The sequence below is a fragment of the Callithrix jacchus genome, chromosome 20 (assembly GCF_049354715.1).
Source record: "Callithrix jacchus isolate 240 chromosome 20, calJac240_pri, whole genome shotgun sequence".
Classification (NCBI taxonomy): Eukaryota; Metazoa; Chordata; class Mammalia; order Primates; family Cebidae; genus Callithrix; species Callithrix jacchus.
In genome coordinates, this window is record NC_133521.1 from 46,616,131 (window position 1) to 46,637,216 (window position 21,086).

The 21,086-nt window shown below is 61.2% G+C and overlaps 1 protein-coding gene across 2 annotated transcripts in view; it reads right to left on the reverse strand.

Annotated features, from left to right (window-relative positions):
* The window catches only part of CBFA2T3 (CBFA2/RUNX1 partner transcriptional co-repressor 3), a 98,148-nt gene extending 79,223 nt beyond the window's left edge, over window positions 1–18,925 (reverse strand). For both annotated transcript variants that reach the window (XM_035281602.3, XM_035281601.3), the window contains exon 1: window positions 18,606–18,925. In XM_035281602.3, coding sequence (XP_035137493.1) covers window positions 18,606–18,756 — 151 coding nt within the window. In that variant the 5' untranslated portion in view covers window positions 18,757–18,925. The remainder of the gene's footprint in view (window positions 1–18,605) is intronic.
* Window positions 18,926–21,086: the final 2,161 nt, after the last annotated feature.

Below are 21,086 nucleotides of genomic sequence, written 5' to 3' on the forward strand. Positions count from 1 at the left end.
GCAGGCGAGGTGTCTGCCCCCAGGCTGTGTGTGACTGGGGTGGCAAAGCGCCTTTTGCTGCATTCGGTCCCCTGAGACCCTTACGTCTGTCTACTGTGTCACAGTTCACTCCTGGGAAAATAAACATTTGGGTTCATTTTGCTGTGACTGCATCCCATGAATCTTAATCACACGTGTCTCTGGGTTTCCCTTAAGGGGGACGGCTCCCCTTAAGATGACTCTGGGGCTGCCATGGGCCTTGTCACCTGTGTGGGGGTGGGGAGGACAGGGACAGAGACATGCACAGAGCATGTGGGCTCTGCTCCTGCCCTGGGCAGTTGAGGGCAGGTGGCCTCTGACAGCTGACATCGTGTCAGGACACGGTCACCTTGCCAAAGGCTCTTTCATCCAGAGTCCTGGGCCTTCTGCACGTGTGTGTGTGTGTGCACCGTGGCCCTGCCTGGGTGTGGACGTGGCCCCTCTACAGCTGCCAGTAGAGAACTGCTCCAGGAGCTCCCATTCCTGCTCTGAAAACCCCAAATTCCACCACTGACCAAGACGGCCCCCGGCCACAGTGGGCTCCCCCAGTTATCACAAAAGGTCTCCTGTCCACCACGACAGGCCAGCAACCCATCTACTCTGACAAGCCCCTGTCCCGACAGCCCCTGGCGGCAGCTCCTGACCCTGCCCAGGGCTCCTGACCCCAGCCAACGCTCCTGGTCCCGCCCAAGCCTCCTGACTCCGCCCAAAGCTTTGCATCACGGCAGAATCCCACGTGGGCTGGAGACCTTCACCCACTTGCAGGGTCCCTGGATGCAGCGTGTCCCCCTGCTCTTCCCCAGGGGTCTCAGGGCTCTCTGCTCTTTGGCTTAGCCCAGGGACGACCCTGCTACCCCAGGCCAGAGCCCAGCAGCTGGTCCTGTTGCCTCCGGGAGGGCGGAGGGTGGAAGGTGGAGGGACACGGAGACTCTGGGCCTCACAGGCAAGGCCCCATTCAGTTCCACGGGTCAGTCTTCCCAGCAGGGGACCCTGAGGCATTGTCAGGAGTCACACAATCCCGAAGAGGGAGGCGAGGCTGGGACCCACAGGCTCTGTCTCCATCTCCCCAACCTGCAGCTGCCCTGCCTGGCCTTGTGTCTGCTTCTGATGGACCCAGCTGGACAGTGCCTTGGGGAAAGAGGTGCTCCAGGTGTGGGCTGCCGGGGCTGGCAGCTGCTGCTCAGCTGCTTTCCTGACCGAGTTTTTGGACTGCGTGGCCCCTGTCCTTCCTCTGTGCCTGCTCCAGGCGGTGTCCTGAGGGCCTGCAGCCTCAGCAGCGCCTGGCCCCGGGGTTCTGGGCTGCCTGGCACCCTCCAGTCCACACCATAGTTAGCCAGGGCCTCTTAAGGGCAGAGGCTGAACTGAAGTGACTCCCCCTGAGACTGTGGCAGCCTGAAGTCGGGGTCCTCTACGTCTTTGTCATGCTCTCCTCCAAAAAAACTACCTTGGGCTTCAGGCCCCAGAGGGTGTGCCCACAGGCAGATGCCCGGCAGAATCACCAGCACCTGGGGCAGCTGCTCTCTCCTCCCCCCATTGGCCTGCTCCCTGGAATCTTCCCTGTCACCAAATGCTCCCGGTGGCCAGTCTGGACACCCAGCCGATGGCCCCAGAGGTTCCTGGTCAGAGGTGCTGCCTTTCTTGGCTCTCAGGACACCCCTGCCCCATGGCAGGGTGCGCGGCGTGGATGCCACTGACGTTCAGGCCTGCGTCCTCAGCTAGTAGCAGACACAGCCGAGCACTCTCCGTGGGGCTGGGACCTGACCTGGGGCCACAGCACAGATAGCACAGAGCACGAACGGCGTCAGAGCTTTTGCAGAGACCGTGATGCTGCTCAGCCCGGAGAGAGCCACGCAAAGGTGGCAGCTGGTCCCTCTGCTCCCAGGCAGGTCTCCTTGCTGGCCCCCACACCTGTCCTCACTGTACATCTAGGAGGCCCAGAGAGGGTCTGTGGCTCACCTGAGACACAACACACAGCTGTGACGAGACGAGGTTCTCAACAGACTGTCAGCCGAGCACACCTGCAGGGCCCCTGGGATGCAGCGTGTCCCCTGCTCCTCCCCAGGGTTCTCAGGGCTCTCTGCTCTTTAACTGAGCCCAGGGACGACCCTGCTACCCCAGGAATATCACTCAGAGATAAGAAGGAAGGCACACAGACAAACTCAAAAGCAGACGCAGTGCACACAGTGGAATATCACTCAGACATAAGAAGGAAGGCAGGTCCAACACACCCTCCAGCTGGGACAGACCCAGAAAACATGGGCAAGTGGAAGAGCTGGACGAAGAACGCCATGAGGCACAGGACCTCATTTACACGCCTCCTGGAAAAGGCCAATCCACAGAGGCTGGACGCAGATCAGTGTGGGGCAGCGCTGCGGGCAGGAAGGGGCCTGACGTGAGCTTTCTTTTGGGGGCCGGGAAAATGTTCCAAAATTTGTTAGCAGCGATAGCTGCACAGCTGTGTGACTGTCCTAAATGCCACTGACGTGTGTAGTTGAGATGGGTGGGCGGTCAGATGTGTGGATTACATCTCAACAAGGCTGTTTAAAAATCCGTGGGCCCAAAGCAAAGCGCCCGTGAGCCACTCACGTTGCTTCGCTCACGGAGAGGCACGAACTTCGCCAGTGATCCAGCGTGCTTGTGGGACGGGGGGTCAAGGCCACGCGTCCATGAGGCTGTAGGGAGCCTGGCCAGGCTGTTGGGGCCTCAGACAGCATAAACCCATCCCGAGAGGAAAGGCTCTGGGCGCAGGCTGTGGGGGAAGAGGCCTAAAATAACTCAAGAGCTCCAAGCTCCCAGGGAGAAGTTGAGGTTGGTGTGGTCACCTCGAATGGGGAACTCCTCCAGGAAGGAAAGGAGAAGTTTTATTTGGAGTGGGGGGTTACAGTAACGCCAGGCGGGGTGACAGGGAAGAGGGTCCGGGGTGGGGGTGTAGAGTAGTGCCAGGTGGGGTGGTCCTGGGGCAGGGGTGTTAGAGTGAAATGCCAGGTCCTGGTGCAGAACCCGTGACGGCCCCATGTCCCCAGCATCACACACGTGTCATCTGGAGCAGATGCCTGCCAATGGAGAGGTGTCCCTCCCATTTCTCAGATGGGGAGATTGAGGCCTGGGTGGGGGAGGATGGAGAAGCACAATTGCCACCCAGCCGCCCAGCACTACTTCTGGGGGGAGACAAACTCACTTCCCCAGGGCCAGGAGCTGGGGGCCTCCATGTGGCCCAGGTCTGTGTGGGCTCAGCAGCTCTGTGGGTCCCCTGTGGGCAGTTCTCCCGCAGCAGACCTGGCTGCCTCAGGGGAAGGTCAGAGTGGGACCCCGCACTGCCTCGGCCTCCCTTTTTCCTTGGCCTCCATGCAGTCGGCCTGAGTTCCCAGAGGGCCAGTTCCTCTCTGTGCCCCGACCTCCATCAGGCCTGTGAGCTGTTCATTCACCCAACAGCTGACAGCTGCGTGCCCAGACTGTGCCGCACCAACCCAGGGCCAGGACTCAGAGAGAAAGCCCTGTCCTCATGATAGCGAGGTCCCAGCAGCTGGAGGAGCAATGCCCCTGTTGATTGATGGGCTGAATCATGCACCCGTGTCTTCACTGGCAGGCCTGCTGCATGTGCTCTGTGCCAGGTGTTCAGACCTGGCCTGGGCCTGCTGTGTCCTGGTCTGATACATGTGCACGAACAGTCACACAAGCAGCTGCTGAGACCGTGGATGGGCATGGGGGACAGGGCACGACCCGGATGGGGTAGCAGAGGGGCCACTTGCTGGAGACAACTGAAGTTGTCCTGGTGATGACGGTAGACTCCCCCCAGGAAAGACTGTGCAGAAGAGATGTCTCCTGTAGTGAGAACACGTGTGCAGACATGGGGCTGGAGGCAGGTGGAGAGAACACGTGTGTATACCCAGGACAAAAGCTGGGCAGAGGGAACACGTGTGCAAACTCAGGACTGAAACCAGGCAGAGAGAACACACGTGCACACCCAGGACTGAAACCAGGCAGAGAGAACACGCGTGCACATCCAGGACTGAAGCCAGGCAGAGAGAACATCTGTGCACACCCAGGACTGAAGCCAGGCAGAGAGAATATGTGTGCACATCCAGGACTGAAGCCAGGAAGAGATAACACGTGTGCACACCCAGGACTGAAACCAGGCAGAGAGAACACGCAGGCAGACCCCAGGCTGGAGGCGGGCAGAGAGAACACATGTGCACAGAAGGCAGACAGAACTCATGTATGCAGATATAGGGTGGGAGGTGTTTGGGTGTTCAGGGCATATGAGGCTGGGCACCAGGGCAGCACCTACTATTGACAGAGTCTCTGGTCTTACAAGCATGTGCAGAGGCAGGAGGCAACATAAATCATACCACCTGTAAAACCAAGGCACAAGAAAGAGCATTCCAAAAATAAACATAATGCTGCAGTTGTCTGAGAGAAAAACACTGGGTATCTCCACTGTATAGACAATAACAGCACTGGGCATCCCCACTGCACAGTAACTGACACTCAGCACGGGGCATCTCCACTCCACAGAAACTGACACCCAGCACTGAGCATCTCCACTGCACAGAAACTGACACTCAGCACTGGGCATCCCCACTGCACAGTAACTGACACTCAGCACCAAGCATCTCCACTGTATAGACAATAACAGCACTGGGCATCTCCACTGCACAGTAACTGACACTCAGCACTGGGCATCCCCACTGCACAGTAACTGACACTCAGCACCAAGCATCCCCACTGCACAGTAACTGACACTCAGCACCAAGCATCCCCACTGCACAGTAACTGACACTCAGCACTGGGCATCTCCACTGTATAGACAATAACAGCACTGGGCATCCCCACTGCACAGTAACTGACACTCAGCACCAAGCATCCCCACTGCACAGTAACTGACACTCAGCACCAAGCATCTCCACTGCACAGTAACTGACACTCAGCACCAAGCATCCCCACTGCACAGTAACTGACACTCAGCACTGGGCATCTCCACTGCACAGTAACTGACACTCAGCACCAAGCATCTCCACTGCACAGTAACTGACACTCAGCACCGAACATCCCCACTGCACAGTAACTGACACTCAGCACTGAGCATCCCCACTCCACAGAAACTGACACTCAGCACTGGGCATCTCCACTGCACAGTAACTGACACTCAGCAATGGGCATCTCCACTGTACAGCCAATAACAGCACTGGGCATCCCCACTGCACAGTAACTGACACTCAGCACTGAGCATCTCTACTTCACAGTAACTGACACTCAGCACTGGGCATCTCTACCTCACTGTAACTGACACTCAGCACTGAGCATCTCCACAGCATAGTAACTGACACTCAGCACTGGGCATCTCCACTCTATAGTAACTGACACTCAGCACTGGGCATCTCCACTCCATAGTAACTGACACTCAGCACTGAGCATCTCCACAGCCTAGTAACTGACACTCAGCACTGAGCATCTCCACTCCACAGTAACCGACACTCAGCACTGGGCATCTCCGCAGCATAGTAACTGACACTCAGCACTGGGCATCTCCACAGCATAGTAACTGACACTCAGCACTGGGCATCTCCACTCCATAGTAACTGACACTCAGCACTGAGCATCTCCACAGCCTAGTAACTGACACTCAGCACTGAGCATCTCCACTCCACAGTAACTGACACTCAGCACTGAGCATCTCCACTCCATAGTAACTGACACTCAGCACTGAGCATCTCCACTCCATAGTAACTGACACTCAGCACTGAGCATCTCCACAGCATAGTAACTGACACCCAGCACTGAGCATCTCCACAGCATAGTAACTGACACTCAGCACTGAGCATCTCCACTCCACAGTAACCGACACTCAGCACTGGGCATCTCCACAGCATAGTAACTGACACTCAGCACTGGGCATCTCTACCTCACAGTAACTGACACTCAGCACTGGGCATCTCCACTCCATAGTAACCGACACTCAGCACTGGGCATCTCCACAGCATAGTAACTGACACTCAGCACTGGGCATCTCTACCTCACAGTAACTGACACTCAGCACTGGGCATCTCCACAGCATAGTAACTGACACTCAGCACTGAGCATCTCCACAGCATAGTAACTGACACTCAGCACTGGGCATCTCCACTCCATAGTAACTGACACTCAGCACTGGGCATCTCCACTCCATAGTAACTGACACTCAGCACTGGGCATCTCCACAGCATAGTAACTGACACTCAGCACTGGGCATCTCCACAGCATAGTAACTGACACTCAGCATGGGACATTTAAATTAGTATCTTAGAAACGTCAGTTTGGGCAATATTTTTTAGTTAAGACCAATTGAGTCATATATTTAAGGCAGTGTTCCTACTCATCAAATGAGCTAAAACCACAGATTTCTGTGGGATTATATGGCAAGCACTGGTCACATGTAAGCTCTGCTGGAAAGCACAGTTTTTGTTACTGTTTAAACAACGATGTTCGGAGGTTGCCAATTGGCTTGTGGGGCACCACTGCCGAGGGTCCTGTGCCCAGCCATTGGGTCTGACGGGTCCTTGGTGTGCAGTGCCAGCCAGAGGCCCTGAATCCTGCTTCTGCAACCTTGTCCAGCTGCTCCCCAGGGGAGCGTTTGCGGAACAGGTGTGTGCCACGGCCAACACACGCCTCACACACTGTGCACTTGTCCTTCCGCGACCGGTGCTGAGGTTTCGAGGTGCAGCTGTTGCCTTATTTATTTTAGCAACGTCTTGTCCACAGACGCCTGTCATGTTGGAAAACCACACTAGTGGCTGCTGAGCCACCATTATCTGCCAGCAACCAAGCAGCGCAGGGTCTGTGTGTGGCCACACTGGGTGAGGCTGCTGCGTAAGTGATTTCACCTTAAAGGGAACTTGGCTTGTCAATAAAAAAGAAGAAAAGTTTGAGGGAGCTTGCAAATAAAAGCGTTAGAAGCTCATCGCTGGCTCTGAGAATCGGGGCTGGCGCCCGGCCCCTCCTCTGTGGGCCAGCGTAGGGGAAGAGATGGGATCCCGAACAGAGAGGCCCACGGAGCGTGGGCGGACACAGGGAGCCCCTTGGCCACTCCTGGGCCAGGCAAAGCAGCCCTCGCCTCCTCCTCTACCTTCAAGGTGAGGCCCCTCAGGACGGAGCGGGGTTTCCCGGTTGCTCTGGGTGACTTTGCTCTGAAGGTCACACTGCTCTGAGGGCCACTCTGCTTGGTGGCCTTCACAGTCTCAGGATGACCCTCCCCAACCTGCGTCACGGCGCCGCTCCCCCACTGAGTCACGGCATGCCTCCCTGAGATGCACCTTGCCCACAGTAGGCCGTCTCCAGGAGCACCTAGCAAGGCCACCCAGTCTCCCCTGGTCGTTGGCAGGAGTGAGGGCTGTGCTGGGGTTGGGGACAGCCCCTGTGTGGCCCACAGAGGAGAGCAGATTGGGGGTTAGCGAGTCCACAGACCTCCTGGGTCCTCTCCCACCTGCACAGCATGGCTGGTCTTCTTCATCCCTCCCCCGTGCCGTACCCACATCCCGCCTGGGGTGACCCCTAAACCTACATGTGGATAAGGACCAGGACCCATCAACCTAGGGCCTCCCATGCACTCAGCAGTAGAAGCAGTAAAGGCACCCAGTGCCAGGCCCGCCCAGTGCCCCGCATCCCAGCCCCCCTCGGAGGCCAGCAGTAGAAGCAGTAAAGGCACCCAGTGCCAGGCCCGCCCAGTGCCCCGCATCCCAGCCCCCCTCCAGGAACAACAGACACTCTTGACCTCCGGAACCACTGCCCACTGTCACCAGCACCTGCGCTGGGCAGAGGCCTAGACCCCAGCTGGGAGGGGCGTCTCCAGTGACTCCCATGCCCTGGCCCAGCCTGGCCTGCAGAGCCACACAGACGGAAGTCAGGCGCAGCACGTGCACTCTTGCCCCTCAGACACCGGGCTCCCCTTTCGCCTAGGAAGCCAGCATGACATCCACACCCGCCGTGGACTGTGGGAGGCCAGGATGGGGACCTGATATCACAGTCTTGTCCCTTGTGGCCAACGTCCTGTGCTTGCCTTGGAGAAACCATGCCGGCACCAGGGGATGAGGGAAAGGATTCTTGACTGAAGGACTGTTTGTAGCCAGGGAAACTGACGCACACGTCTCTCCACAGGGACCCCGAGACACGGCACGCCCCACCCCGAGGCGCCACACAGCCCCACGCGAGCCCGAAACATGCCTTCTCTGTGACTGTGGGAGACACACGTCCCTGGGAGTGACGGGGATGGGGCAGGGCGCCGTGGGACAGGCTTCCACGCCTGGGTGCGGTCGCAAACACGCCTCCACCTGTTCATTTTCACGGATGTGCTGGAGACTGAGACTGCTATTGCCCATTTACAGATGAGGAGACAGAGGCAGGGTGTGGGTGGCTGAGCGTCTGAGCTAGGTCCCCACAACCTCCAGTTCCCATCTTGCTGCCCCCAGGTGGGGTGGCCTCCGGGGCCGGGGACCCTGAACCAACAGGAATTCCTTCTATGAAGAAGAGAGAAGGAAGGAGCAGGCTGGTTTGGGGACGGGCACGCTGCTCTGCGTGGCTCCTGTGACCTGGCTTCTCTGGGGAGTTTAAATATCAGCCACAGAGCATGGGGCGAGGGTCAGGGGCACAGCGCTGAGGGGCTCGCCGCGGCTCAGCCCTCACACGGTCCCTTCCTGTCCAGGGCTCCAGGCACTCAGGACACCCCCTGCCCCGTAGCAGCCCATCCAGTGGGGGTCGGCATGACAGCCGTGTGGAGGTGCCCGCCATCCTCCCTTGCAGTAAGAAGTGGGAGGGGACGAGGAGCGGTCGCTCTGTGACCTGCGGAATGTGACCGTTTCACGTGTGCTCAGTTTGAAGGTTATGAAGACATGAGGGCCTTCCACATCCTTGCTTTTGCACCTTGACCGACGTGACTGAAATTCTGTGTGTTCTGCCGGTCACGGGGCTCAGTTGGGGCCATGTGACCACAGGGCTTCAAGGAGACCCCCCCGACCCCCAATACCTGGGCCCCACCTGGAGGAAGCACGCCCTGCTGAGAAGCCACGTCAGGGTGGACCACAGGGGCCTGCCAGGGGCCGGGGGAGCAGGGAGGAGCCCTGGCCGCAGGACTGCCCGTCCCAGCTGTCTGCTCCAGGGAGGGGCTCGGTGGGGAGGGCGGGAAGCACCTGGCAGTTTCGGTTTTACCAGGAAGCGGCCGTCTGCTGTGTCACTTCCCACCCTCCGCCCGGAGCCCCCCAGGTGGGGATGGCCCCTTGCACCGCAGAGGAGACCGCCCCAGCTGAGGGACTGAGGAACAGGCCTCCCAGCTCCCGGCAGCAAAAAGGGCCAGGCCCAGACTCAGCTGCGTCTCAGGGGTGGGAGAAGCCCCTGGGGGCCGAGAGCGGCCAAGGACAGATCTGACTGGTATCTTCTGTCACCTGCTGGTGACCTTTTGGAACACGTGGTCCCCACCCTTGGCCTGGAAACGCTGCTGTATTGGAGGCAGAAGCAGGCTGAGACACTGTCCGTCCCGCCACCTGTCTGTCTGTCTGTCTAGGTATGTCAGAGCAACACCCACCACTGTGGGCCCCATTGAGAGGCTTTGGCGTCCAGTTTGCCCCGAGCCCCTGCAGTGGGGATGCCTCTTACACTCCTGCGCCCTATGCTTGGCACAGAGGGGTGTGCGGCCAGCGGGCGGGCTGACTGGGCGCTCGCAGTGACAGGGGCGGCCCTGGATGTGAGTGCTGTGTGACCTCCTCGGAGCACAACCCCTCTGAGCTGCATCTGAGCTCCCGGGTCTGCAGCACTAGGCACTGCACAGCCTGGGGGCCAGGAGCGGGGTCTGTTCACATCTGGGAGTGCAGCCCTGAGCAAGCCCTCAGCAGCCCAAGTCCCCGTGTCTGGCCCGGGGACCCCGTTCTGAGGAATGCCCCACCCTCTCCTGCGCTGGGTCAGGTTGGCGCCCCTGCTCGGGCATTCGGCCACAGCCTGGCCGGACGCAGCTGGGGTCACCACCACGTGCAGTGAGGCATGCAGCAGGCGCCGCTGGGAGGACAGTGTGCACCGAGTCTCCCCTGCTGTGCCCCTCAGGTCTGTGAAATCGGGGCTTTCCAGAAACTCAAAATGCCCCTGGACTTGGGAGCGCAGGAGGAAGCTCCGGGAGCCGGCAGGTGGGACAAGTTCTCCTGATCCTTGCTGCTGGGCTCCCGGCCGTGGCAGGGGTAGGAGGCCTGGTGCTGCAGGGGTCACAAGAGCCAGGCCCCTTGGGAGGGAGCAGCAGGGAGAGGGTCTCTCCTCAGCAAATCCCACCCTGGCCTCGAGGAGGGCTCACCACCATTTTACAAACAGGAGACAGTGTGGCTGGCGGATGGCGGTTTCGGTCCCTGCTACAGCCGGGTCTGGCCACTGCCCTTCACAGACCAGGGAGCCGGGCGAGAGGAGGATGGGCCGGCCCGAAGTTGCAGAGACCCCAGCAGCGCCTCAGGGCCCGTCTTGCGGGTTCAGGACCGCAGGCCTGTCTACTGGAGTGCCAGGGGCTCCTGGCGGGCCCGGCTGGAGGGCCCTGTGGACGCAGCCCAGTTAGGGCGGGCCTGGCCTGGGGGGCTGTGACTGGGCAGAGCCCCTGACCTGGACCTGCCTTCCCGAGTGAGCCCCAGGGGCTGGGCCCTTCCTGGGAAGGTCACCCTTTGGCCCCACTCCTCCCAGAGTGAAAGCTACACTTGGGGCCTTCACCTCAGAAGACTTGGCTCCACAGAAGGGGGTGCCTGAAAAAGCTGATGGAAATTCATGTCCATGGGGGGCAGGCCTGGGGAAGGGGTTGGCCCACTCCCCAAAGGGTGCCAGTGAAACCGTAGCTTGGCAGCTGACATGGGCTGTGGGAGGATTTCACCCCAGGAGGCAGTGGCGGTGCCCCCAAGCTGGCGGCCTTGCTGTGTGATCAGCTGGGCGTCAGGATGGGCTTGATCCAGGGGCCAGGGATGAGGATTTCAGGCAGCAGCTGCGTGGGGCTTCCTCGTGTGAAGCAGATGGTTGCCAGGTAGGTTCTGAGGGTGTGGCTCTTGCCTTGGAGCGGGGTGTGCAGTGGGGCCCCTCTCCTGAGATGCAACCTCGGCTGCCTTCCCTCCGGGAGGGTCCTTGGCAGAGACGCACAGCCAGGGAGGAGGTACTGCTGCCTGACCTCGGTGGTTTCCTGACTTTCTGATTTGTGTCCTCATCTGAGGTCAGTGACGTCCCTGAAGTGTTGCCAGTGGAAGTTGGGAACGGGGTCGCCTGTCCATCTGCCCCTTCCCTCCGGGGCCACGGGGCCTGAGTTCCTGGGAAGCTGTGGAGCCAGCCTGCCTCCTGGCTGTTGTCTGGCTGCTGTGGAGCCGCCCTGACCTGGAGGTCCTCTCGCTGTGCTGACCCCACGTCCACCCTGCTGAGTCATCCCCCTGACCCGGTCTGGAACAATCTTGGCCCAGCTCTCGGGGACTCGGCAGAGTGGGCCCTACACTGCGTCTATGACGCCGGCTCGGGAGGGGGACTCAGTCTGTCCCTATGCACCCCCAACATCATGTCCAAGACAGAGGCCCGTGCTGTCCAAGGGGATACCGCACCCCATCTGTCATCAGGGACGGCTCCTGCCTGGAGCAGCACTGAGGCGGGGCTGGGTTGCGGTCCTCTCTGATGCCAACCCAGGCAGACAAGTCGGACGCCGGGCCCTGCTCCCTCCTGAGGTGCAGCTCAGCCGTGTGGCAGGGGTCCCGGAATAGGGGCAGGAGAGGATGGGGCTATTCCCCTGCTCAGAGGAAAGACAGAGCCCTGGTGTCTCCTGCAGTTTTCAAGACAACGGTCCCCCAGGACAGGGCTCTGACCCCTGCATGCTCCCCACCATGCTGCCTCGATCACCCGCCACTGTAGGGGCAGAGACAAGAGAGGGGCAGGGCCGCCCACGGTCACAGACAACTGGCCCAGGGCCAGTGCTGAGTGAGGTGCCTCTGACCAGGCCTGGCCAGATCCTCCTGTCTCAAGGGTTGGACACCTGAACCCCCAACTGCCGCCCGACCTGGCCCACCCCCAAGCCTGGCCCTAGGGTGCTAGAGCCTGGCCTGAGGCCAGCCGGGCTGTCAGGACCCCAGACCCAGTGGAGGGCTCAGCTCTAGGCCTGGCCTATGTGCTGTGTGGCTGCAGGCCCATCACCCCATCTCCTGCTGGGACAGTGCCGTGAAGGCGGCTCTGGAATCAGAGCAGCTCAGGTATGCCAGTCCCTGCCTTGCCACAGTGGGACGCACAGCCAAGTCACAACTGAGGGAGCAGGAGCACCGAGGCACCGCCTGGAGCTGCGATGGACTCAGGCCTTCCAGGGCTCAGCACCTGCCCCGGCCAACACCGTCTGCTGAAGGCCCTGCTGTGAGCGGCGGCCCGAACCCCTGCCTCGTGAAGCTGGCACTGGGGGCATGGGATGAGTAACACGTAAGGGGGTGGCTGGTTTGTCTCATGGGGTGAGAGACTGAAGGAGAGGATCGCCGAGTGAAGGAGGCCTGTGGGAGCGAGGCCTCGCTGGGAAGAGGCCAAGAGGAGCCCCTGGAAGGAGGCCGGGGGGAGGGGGCTTCTCGTTGAGGGCACAGCACAGGCACGGGTTCGGGAGGCTTGCAGAGCTGCCGGGCAGCCTGGGCCTTGCGCATGGGAGGCAGACATGGTGCCGTCGGGAGGGCTGAGCCGTGGGTGCGCACAGGTGTGATGCGGCTGACGTGTCAACTCAATTTCCTTTTCTGTTTTTTTAAAGACAGGGTCTCCCTGTCGCCCAGGCTGGAGTGGAGTGCATTGGCACAATGTCCGTGCAGTGCAACCTCTGCCTTCCGGGTTGAAGCGCTTTTCCAGCCTCAGCCTCCCAAGTAGCTGGGACCATAGGCCTCCAACCCCACACACAGATAACTGCTGTATCTTTAGTACAGACAGGGTTTTGCCACATTGGCCAGGCTGGCCTCGAGCTCCTGGCCTCAAGTGATCCACCTGCCTTGGTCTTCAAAAATGCTGGGATTACAGGCGTGAGCCACTGCGCCTGGTCTCATTTTTTCAAATGACATGGTGACACAGTCACTCTGTCTTCACCTGAGAGAGCTGCCCAGGCCCTGGGTGGGCAGAGCTGGGAAAGGAATCCCCTCGGTGGGGTCCCTGCTATGACCTGTGTCCTGGGTAACTGCCTGACAGGCCTCTGAGCAGCCGTCCTGGGGGTGGACATGGTGGTTCAGGGCTATTGGTAGTCCAGTGACTGCTGCTACAAGCCAGACCCCAGCTTCGTAACTGTCAAAATGAGTGACCCAGGGAGAGGCCCCAGGGAGAGGCCCCAGGGAGAGGCCACTGGTCACAGCTGAGCCAGGACTCCCTGGCCAGAGCTCCTAAAAGTGTGGGTGGGCGGTGCTCAGATAGGCCCCTTTTCCCTTCTTCTCCCAAGCTGTCCCTGGCCGACATCTCCTAGGGAGCACTGGCAAGGGAGTCCTGGCTCAGCTGTGACCAGCGGCCTCTCCCTGGGGCCGCTTTTCCTGCCTGTGCCTCCCTGGTCAACTGCATTCACGGAAGTGAAAGTGCTGGAAAGCCCCTGCCCAGTGCCCAGGCAGGTGCTTCTCAGTCCGAGTGTGGTGAGAAGTGAAAGTCGTCTTTGCTTGAGCCGCCCCCATGGGACCACTTCCTCCAGGAAGGTGGCCCGGATAGCACCCTGACCCTAGGCACCGCCCCTGTCCTCCAAGGTGCCGAATCGAGGCCTTCCTGCTGGACAGGAGGACGTGGCTGGTTCCTGTCTTTGTGTGTGTGGGATAGGCTGCTCTGGGGAAGGCGTAGAACATTCCAGCAACCACTGAAGCCCCCGGGAGGCAGCGCCACGCTGACTGGGAGGGACGAGGTGCACTTACTGGGCCGGGAGAGCTGGCTGCACCTGGCAGCGAGGACACGCGGTGGGCGTGGAGCCCGTGCCCCCTGCTCCGCCCCAGCGGAGCTTCCAGTGGGGAGATGGCGGGGGGAGGTCGGCTTGTCCCAGTCCACTTTCCTGAGAACTTTGTGCCTCTGCGGATGCCCCCTCTGCCCTCCTCTCCTGGCTTCTCCAACCTCCTCACCCTCCGGCCCCAGAGCTCTGCAGTCTCCCGCTTCTGCCAGACCTTCGTAACCCATCCCTCATGGAGCTGTCCACACGCTGGCCACCCTGTCCCCGTGCGGTGCTGCTGCTTTCCCGCCGTGACGAGCCCAGCAGCGGCTCCAGGGCAAGCTACCCTCCAAGCCTGGGCCTGGACTCCAGTCTTCTGACTTCACAGCGGCTAGAACCTCACATCTGCAGCCCGTCTGCCTCTGCCCCATAGGCTCAGCAGAGCCTGCTGTGTGCCTCTCAGAACCTCAGTATCTTCTGCAAATGGCAGTAACAGCAGCAGTCGGGGCTGGCTCCCCAACATGGAGCCCCCCAACACCACGCAGTCAACAAAAGGGAGAACAGGAGGTGGGAGTGGGGTCTGAGGGTGCTGGAGCCCTTGGCAGATGGCTGTGACGGCACGGTGCTCACAGACGCAGGTCTGATGGCCTCAGATGTCAGACGTCCTGTCACGCACACACTGACCTCCCTGCCTCTGGCTGGAGCCCTCGGACACCCAGGCTGAGCAGTGCACGATTCCCTGGCTCCATAGTCCAGCAAACACTGGCCGGTGGTTGGAGGAGGATTGAGGCTGGGCCCCTGAGCTACTCAGGTCAGCTCTCCCCTCCCACCACACCCCCATGGCGGGTGCCTCTCATAACCCGGCTGCCTGCAGCCTCTGCAGCCCCTCCCTGAGTCCCGCCACCTGGAATGCAGAGGGGTGGCCCGAGGTCTTGCCTGGAGTGGGCTGGGCCTTAGAAGGAGGCAGAGGAAGATCTGGGAGGGAGGAGAAGGCCTTGGGAAGACAGAGGCAGAGGCTGTGGCACGGTGGCCACAGCCCAGGAACACCTGGGGCTGGTGGGATCTGGGGGAGGCGGCTCCTGGACGCCTTAGTTTTGCACTTCCGGCCTGCGGCACTGAGAGGAGAAGCCGCTGTGGTTCTGGCCCCACCCAGCTCATGGCCTGTCCTTACTGCAGCCCCAGGTGACAGAAACACCAGGAAGGGCACTCTGGACCGAGGACAGTCCAGATCCAGAACCTTCCAGACCCAGGACATTCCGGACCCAGACCCAGAACCTTCCAGACCCAGAACCTTCCACACCCAGAACCTTCCAGACCCAGGACATTCCAGACCCAGGACATTCCAGACACAGGACATTCCAGACCCAGAACCTTCCAGACCCAGAATCTTCCACACCCAGAACCTTCCAGACCCAGGACATTCCAGACCCAGGACATTCCAGACACAGAACCTTCCAGACCCAGAATCTTCCACACCCAGAACCTTCCACACCCAAAACCTTCCAGACCCAGAACATTCCAGACCCAGACCCAGAACATTCCAGAACCAGGACATTCCAGACCCAGAACCTTCCAGACCCAGAACCTTCCAGACCCAGAACCTTCCAGACCCAGAACCTTCCAGACCCAGGACATTCCAGACCCAGAACATTCAAAACCCAGAACCTTCCAGACCCAGAACCTTCCAGACCCAGGACATTCCAGACCCAGAACCTTCCAGACCCAGAACCTTCCAGACCCAGAACATTCCAGACCCAGAACCTTCAAAACCCAGAACCTTCCAGACCCAGAACCTTCCAGACCCAGAACCTTCCAGACCCAGGACATTCCAGACCCAGAACCTTCCAGACCCAGAACCTTCCAGACCCAGGACATTCCAGACCCAGAACCTTCCAGACCCAGAACCTTCCAGACCCAGAACATTCCAGACCCAGGACATTCCAGACCCAGAACCTTCCAGACCCAGAACCTTCCAGACCCAGGACATTCCAGACCCAGAACCTTCCAGACCCAGAACATTCCAGACCCAGAACATTCCGGACCCAGAACGGTTCAGACCCAGAGCATTCCAAACCCAGAACATTCTAGACCCAGAACATTCTATAGGGCAGCTGGGCCCGGAAGGCCACTTGAGGAGAAGGATGGAGGGAGGGTGAGTGAGAAGGATGGAGGAAGGGTGAGAAGGCTGGAGGGAGGGTGAGTGGCCCGGAAGCCCAGTCCCAGGCCAAGGTGGGGTTGACCACATGCTCTGGATGCGACCCCAGTGCTAGGTGGCCCAAGTATGGGCTCTGGCCAGAGCTCAAGCTTCCTGCACGAACGGCGCCTCCACAGCATCCGGATCTGCCCAGTTCCCATGACGCCCACTCACCTTGCCAGGTCTCCATGACACCTGCACACTTTTGCCTGGACCCCTCTGCTGATGGCACTCAGTACCTCCCCACCCGCACTTCCGCTGAAACCTGCCACCTAGACCTCACATTGCCCTCTAAGGTGACACCAGGCAGGCCTGACTCAGTTTCTCCCCCATGGAGGCCCCAGCACATGGCACTGAGCCTTCCCTACACTCACCTACACTCACCAAGTGGATTTCAACGTCTCTGTCCCCAGCACCCTCCTGGGGTGACCTGCTTCCCACCCTTCCTGGGGCAGTCAGGTCATCATTCTGACTTCATCCAAGTGGGCTTAGGGGGACAAGGCTGGTGAAGACGAGACACGGCGGCTTGTGCTCTGTGGCCATATTCTGATTGCTTACACCTGGGTCCCCCGACACTGTCAGAGGAGCGGCGGGCTGAGGTCCTCCCAGCCATGCACGCAGACTCCCCTCCCGCCCCTCCCAGAATCGCGGCAGCACAGCCCTGTTTAATGAGCCTTTGTTCTGAAGGCAGCTCTCCCACTTCAGCTTTGAAATTGTGACTCTTCTCCCAGAGTTGAAAGCCAGTTGATCTGCTTTCAGGCCTCACAAGTTTTAGGGACTCTTGGGCTGCCTGTGTCCCTTGAGATCCACACAGAGGGGCTGAGGGGCCCACAGGCCTGTCCAGGACCCCCCCTCCTCCAGCCTGGCAAGGCTGCATGCTGAGGCTTTCTGGCCTCACAGGGCCCCCACATCTGTCCCCTGGGGGGTCTTGGGGGGCCCTGGGGTGCAAAATGAGGAACCCCATGCTCTGGTATTCATGTGGATCTCTGCTGCTTGGCGTGGCCAAGACTGTCCCGTAGGCACCCTGCAATAGGGGCGGTGTTTGGAGGGACAGAAGCCCCTAAAAGGCAGGTGTGGGGCCCCCACCCAGGGGAGACCCTGCTCCTTCCTCACACTGAAGCCCCTAAGCAGGGGCTCCCTGGAGGGTGGCATGGTGGCTGGATACTCTGTTGGAGGCCACTCCGACCCTCTGTTTCATGCCTGTAGCCACCAGCCCCTCATTCGACTCATGCACGGGACCGACTGCTGGCCCTCACCCCCTTCCACGGTAGACCCCCAATTCTAACAAAGCTGCTCTCCATGCACCTCAGAGCCCGCCCCTCTCCCCACAGGTGAGAAACTCCTTCCACATGGGAAGCAGGTGGGAAGGAAACTGAGGCCCAGGGAGGAAGGACTCGACCCAAGGCCACTCAGTGCCAGGGGACAGGCAGCTGCTTCAGAGAGGTGGGGTGGCATAAGCCAGGGCCGGTGAGCAGGTGCTGCCTGGAGGGCGGCTCTGAGTCACCCCCTTGGGAGAACCCAGCAGCGGCAGTGGCTGTGGTGAGGCCCAGCCTTTGCACCCAGACGCCAGGGTTTCCAATGTTCCTGCTCTTGGCTGGGTCCCTCATGGGGGGCAGCCCTGGGGCCCCACAGGCACCTGCAGGTGGGAACAGCCTCACGCAGCAGTCACCAGGACCTGCTCAGGGAAAGTGGTCCCCAGAGATAGGGACACCCCTGGGTCCTGGTTCTGTGAGTGTCAGGGGTGCAGGCAGACGCTGGGCACACTGCAGCGACAGCCCCCAGAGATGGGAGACTTCAAGCTCTGGAAGGTTCTGAAGGCCACTGGGAGCAAGACCACAAGTGCCGCTGGGGAACGGGGCCACCAGCCTGCAGCTGCAGCCCCAGGGTCCTGGGGCCTTGTCCTGGAACTTGTAGGCTGGGGTGGGGTTGTCAGCGACAGCTGGAGGCTGCCGGACCCCTCACAGAGCCCGAAGTCCCCGGGAGGGTACAGCCCAGGTTCCCTGCGAACCCCCACTGCCCTGGCTGGAATCGTTCCTCCGACAGGGGCCCGGGGTAGGATCCATTTCCTCCTCACGGGGCCTTGGGCCTGTGCCAACCTGTCCCTCGGTCTCTCCTCTGGCCTCAGTTTCCTCATCCAGCCTACTGTGAGGCTTCGCGCCTGGACATCCCAGGAGGGGGAGGGGTCTCTGCAGGACCTGAATCACCTCCTGGCCGCAGCCCTCCCACCCTCTGAGAACACAGCCGCCACCACCCATGACGGGGCTGAGCAGCCTGGCCTCCAGCATCTGCGTCTGGGTGGGGCCAGGGCACCGGGTGGCACCTGCCACGTCCTCGCCAGCCCACCTGCCCCAGCTGTGCGGGACCTGCCTGTGGGGGGGCTGTTGATATTTGAGGTGAGTCAACACGGCCGCCCCTGTGGCGCTGTCAACAAAGCTGGGCTGGCCCGAGGCTCGAAGGAGTCACAGCCCCAGCACCTGCTGCAGCCCTCCGCCCCCACCCCCGCCACCTTCCCCCACAGCCTCTTACCTGGGCCGCCCTTCCTGGGACCCCCGGGAGCTGAGCAGCCGGCAGACACTGGGAGGCCGCTCTCCAGCATGGGGTGCGTCTGGGACATGGAGCGGCAGGTGGACCCCGAGGCTGAACCAGCCAACCTGTCCCTCAGTCTCGGAGCCGGCATGGGGAGGGCCACCCTCAGAGGCCGGCCTGGGACCCAGGACAGACCTCTTCCGGGACTGCCTTTCCCGACCTCCTGGGGCCTCAAGGGAAAGAGGAGGGGCTGGGCCAGCTGGGATGACCTGGAGTTGGGCCTCTGTCCCTGGAAAGCCGGGGCCTGCTGGCTGCGGACTGGGTGTCCTCGGCCCTGGGGAGGGGGTGGGAGCCCCGGGGCTCATGTGACTCGGGGCGGGCCTGGGGCTGCAGGCGGGGGAAGGTCTCCCTGCAGCCTGTGGGCGAGGCAGCCAGCTGTGTCCCCGTGATAATGCCGGCCCAAGGCCTGCAGCTGTGCCCGCGACTTCCCGACAGGAACCATCTGGGGCCCTGGCCTGCCCGGCCTTCCCTCGGGCCATTCCGGTCTGATTTTCCAACAACTTCCTCCTCCCAGCGGCAGCTCTGGTGGCGTCCCACCCACCCCGAGCCCTACAGCGTGGCTGCTGGGCATGGGTCTCCTCCTCCCAGAGCCCCCGGCTGCCCCGCCACCCCTCTTCCCACCGAGGCCTGGCCCTTCCTTCAGCCGGGGCTGTCGGGGCATCTCCCCTTCTCCGCCTGCCCCAGCCGGACTTCCCAGCACCCCTTTCACATCGCCCCACTCCAGGGCCCACCCCGCCCGTGTTCCTGTGGCCTTTGCCAGATGGGGCCTCTGACCAGCTGCTGGCGGTTCTAGGGCCCCCACCTGTCCTCACAGTCCTCCCACCTGCTGGGAAGGACATCCTCTCTCTCTGCTTGGCCCCCTGTATGGGGCTCCGGGCCTCCGGGGGGGCCTTGGAGAGACTCACCCCACGTCCCAGTGGCCTCCAGTGAGCGGCCTGGCAGCTTGGCCACACTGCCCAGCATCCTGGAGTTTGCTGGGGGTCAGGGTGGGTGGCTCCTCCAGCCTGAGAAATTCCCAAAGCCACCTCAGAGCCCTCCTGGGACCACTCAGACCCCAGGGAGAGCCCGGAACCCCTTTCTAGCGGCCGCTGGGTGAGAGTGAGGCACATCCCCAATGCTGGGGAAAAGCTACTCTCTGAAGGGCCCCGAGAACTGTCAGAGGGCGAGAGGGGCTTCCAGGAGGGGACTGTGACCTCCGGCCCTGAGGCCTGGTTGGGTGGTGTTTCAGATGCCGTGGCTGGAGGCTTCGTGGCCTCAGACCAGAGGTTCCGAGCCCGCAGACCCGGCTGGTTCACGGGCATCCGAGCTATTTTGATTTGATTTGATGTGATTTTTCGGTCACGTCTGCACATGGTAATAATTCAAACAGGACACGGTGAAAGCTGGCTCCTCCACACGGTCTCCAGGTGTCCCGGGTGTCCCTGTCCTGGTGTCCGGGTGTCCTTCTCGTTTCCCTCTTAGAGTCGGGGTGTGTGCATTCCAGCTGGGGTGCAAGGCCCGCCCAGACCTCCCCTGCGAGGGGTGGTAGGCGCTGGGTCCCCAGGACTCAGGCTGGAGGGGACCTTCCTGCCAGCCTGGAGCCCTCATGGGCCCCCATGGCCCCATCTGTTCCTTGGCAGAAGCGTCTGGGGCCCTGATCCCCTTGGTTTCCTCATGTGTTCCGGCTGCACGATCCTAGCGGCCGCAGCTCCTGTAGCCTTTCTGCTTAGAGGGCTGAGGGGCCTCACAGGCCAGGGCTGCCGCCATCACACGGCTCGGTGCCTGTTCCCCCGCTGTGTGCAGTGGGAGTCTTGGAGTCGGGGAACTGAGGGTCTCAGGGAGGCGCAGCCCTTAGGCTGAGGCAGCAGGATGGCAACCTGGCTGAGGCCTGCGGCTGCCCCGCTGGGGTAGGAGACAAGCAGCCCCGCCCCAGCCCTGAGGCAGATGTTGGAGGCCTGCACCTGCACCACCCCCGCACTACCCCGAAGATGGGACAGTGCCACGTTTGCAGTGAGGTCCTGAGCTCCCGCCCAGCCTGTCCTGCCTGGTGTTCTCACCAGGGGGTCTGACGGAGGTGGGGTTGGAAAGAGAAGAAATTTGCCACGAGTGGGGGGACAGGAGCTGCTCCCAACATTGGCGGCCACCTGGGTGTGTGTGTGCCACTCCCCACTCCCCGCCTCGTTTCCCCCAGGCCGGGCAGTTGGTGCTTGTGGGGAAGCAGACGTTGGCTGTGGCTTTCAGAGCCGGGCCAGGAGATAAGGGGCTAGGGAGGAAGTGGCTGCAGAGGTGGAGGCAGCAGGAGGGGCACAGCTTCTCCCAGAGCCCCCTGCTGTCTGCAGCCAGCACCCAGCCTCTCGGGGCAGAAGGGGCCTTTCCTTCCTTCCTAAAAGAACTGTTAGGGCCCACACTGGGATTCTGCTGGTGTCTCAGACCTCTGGGAAC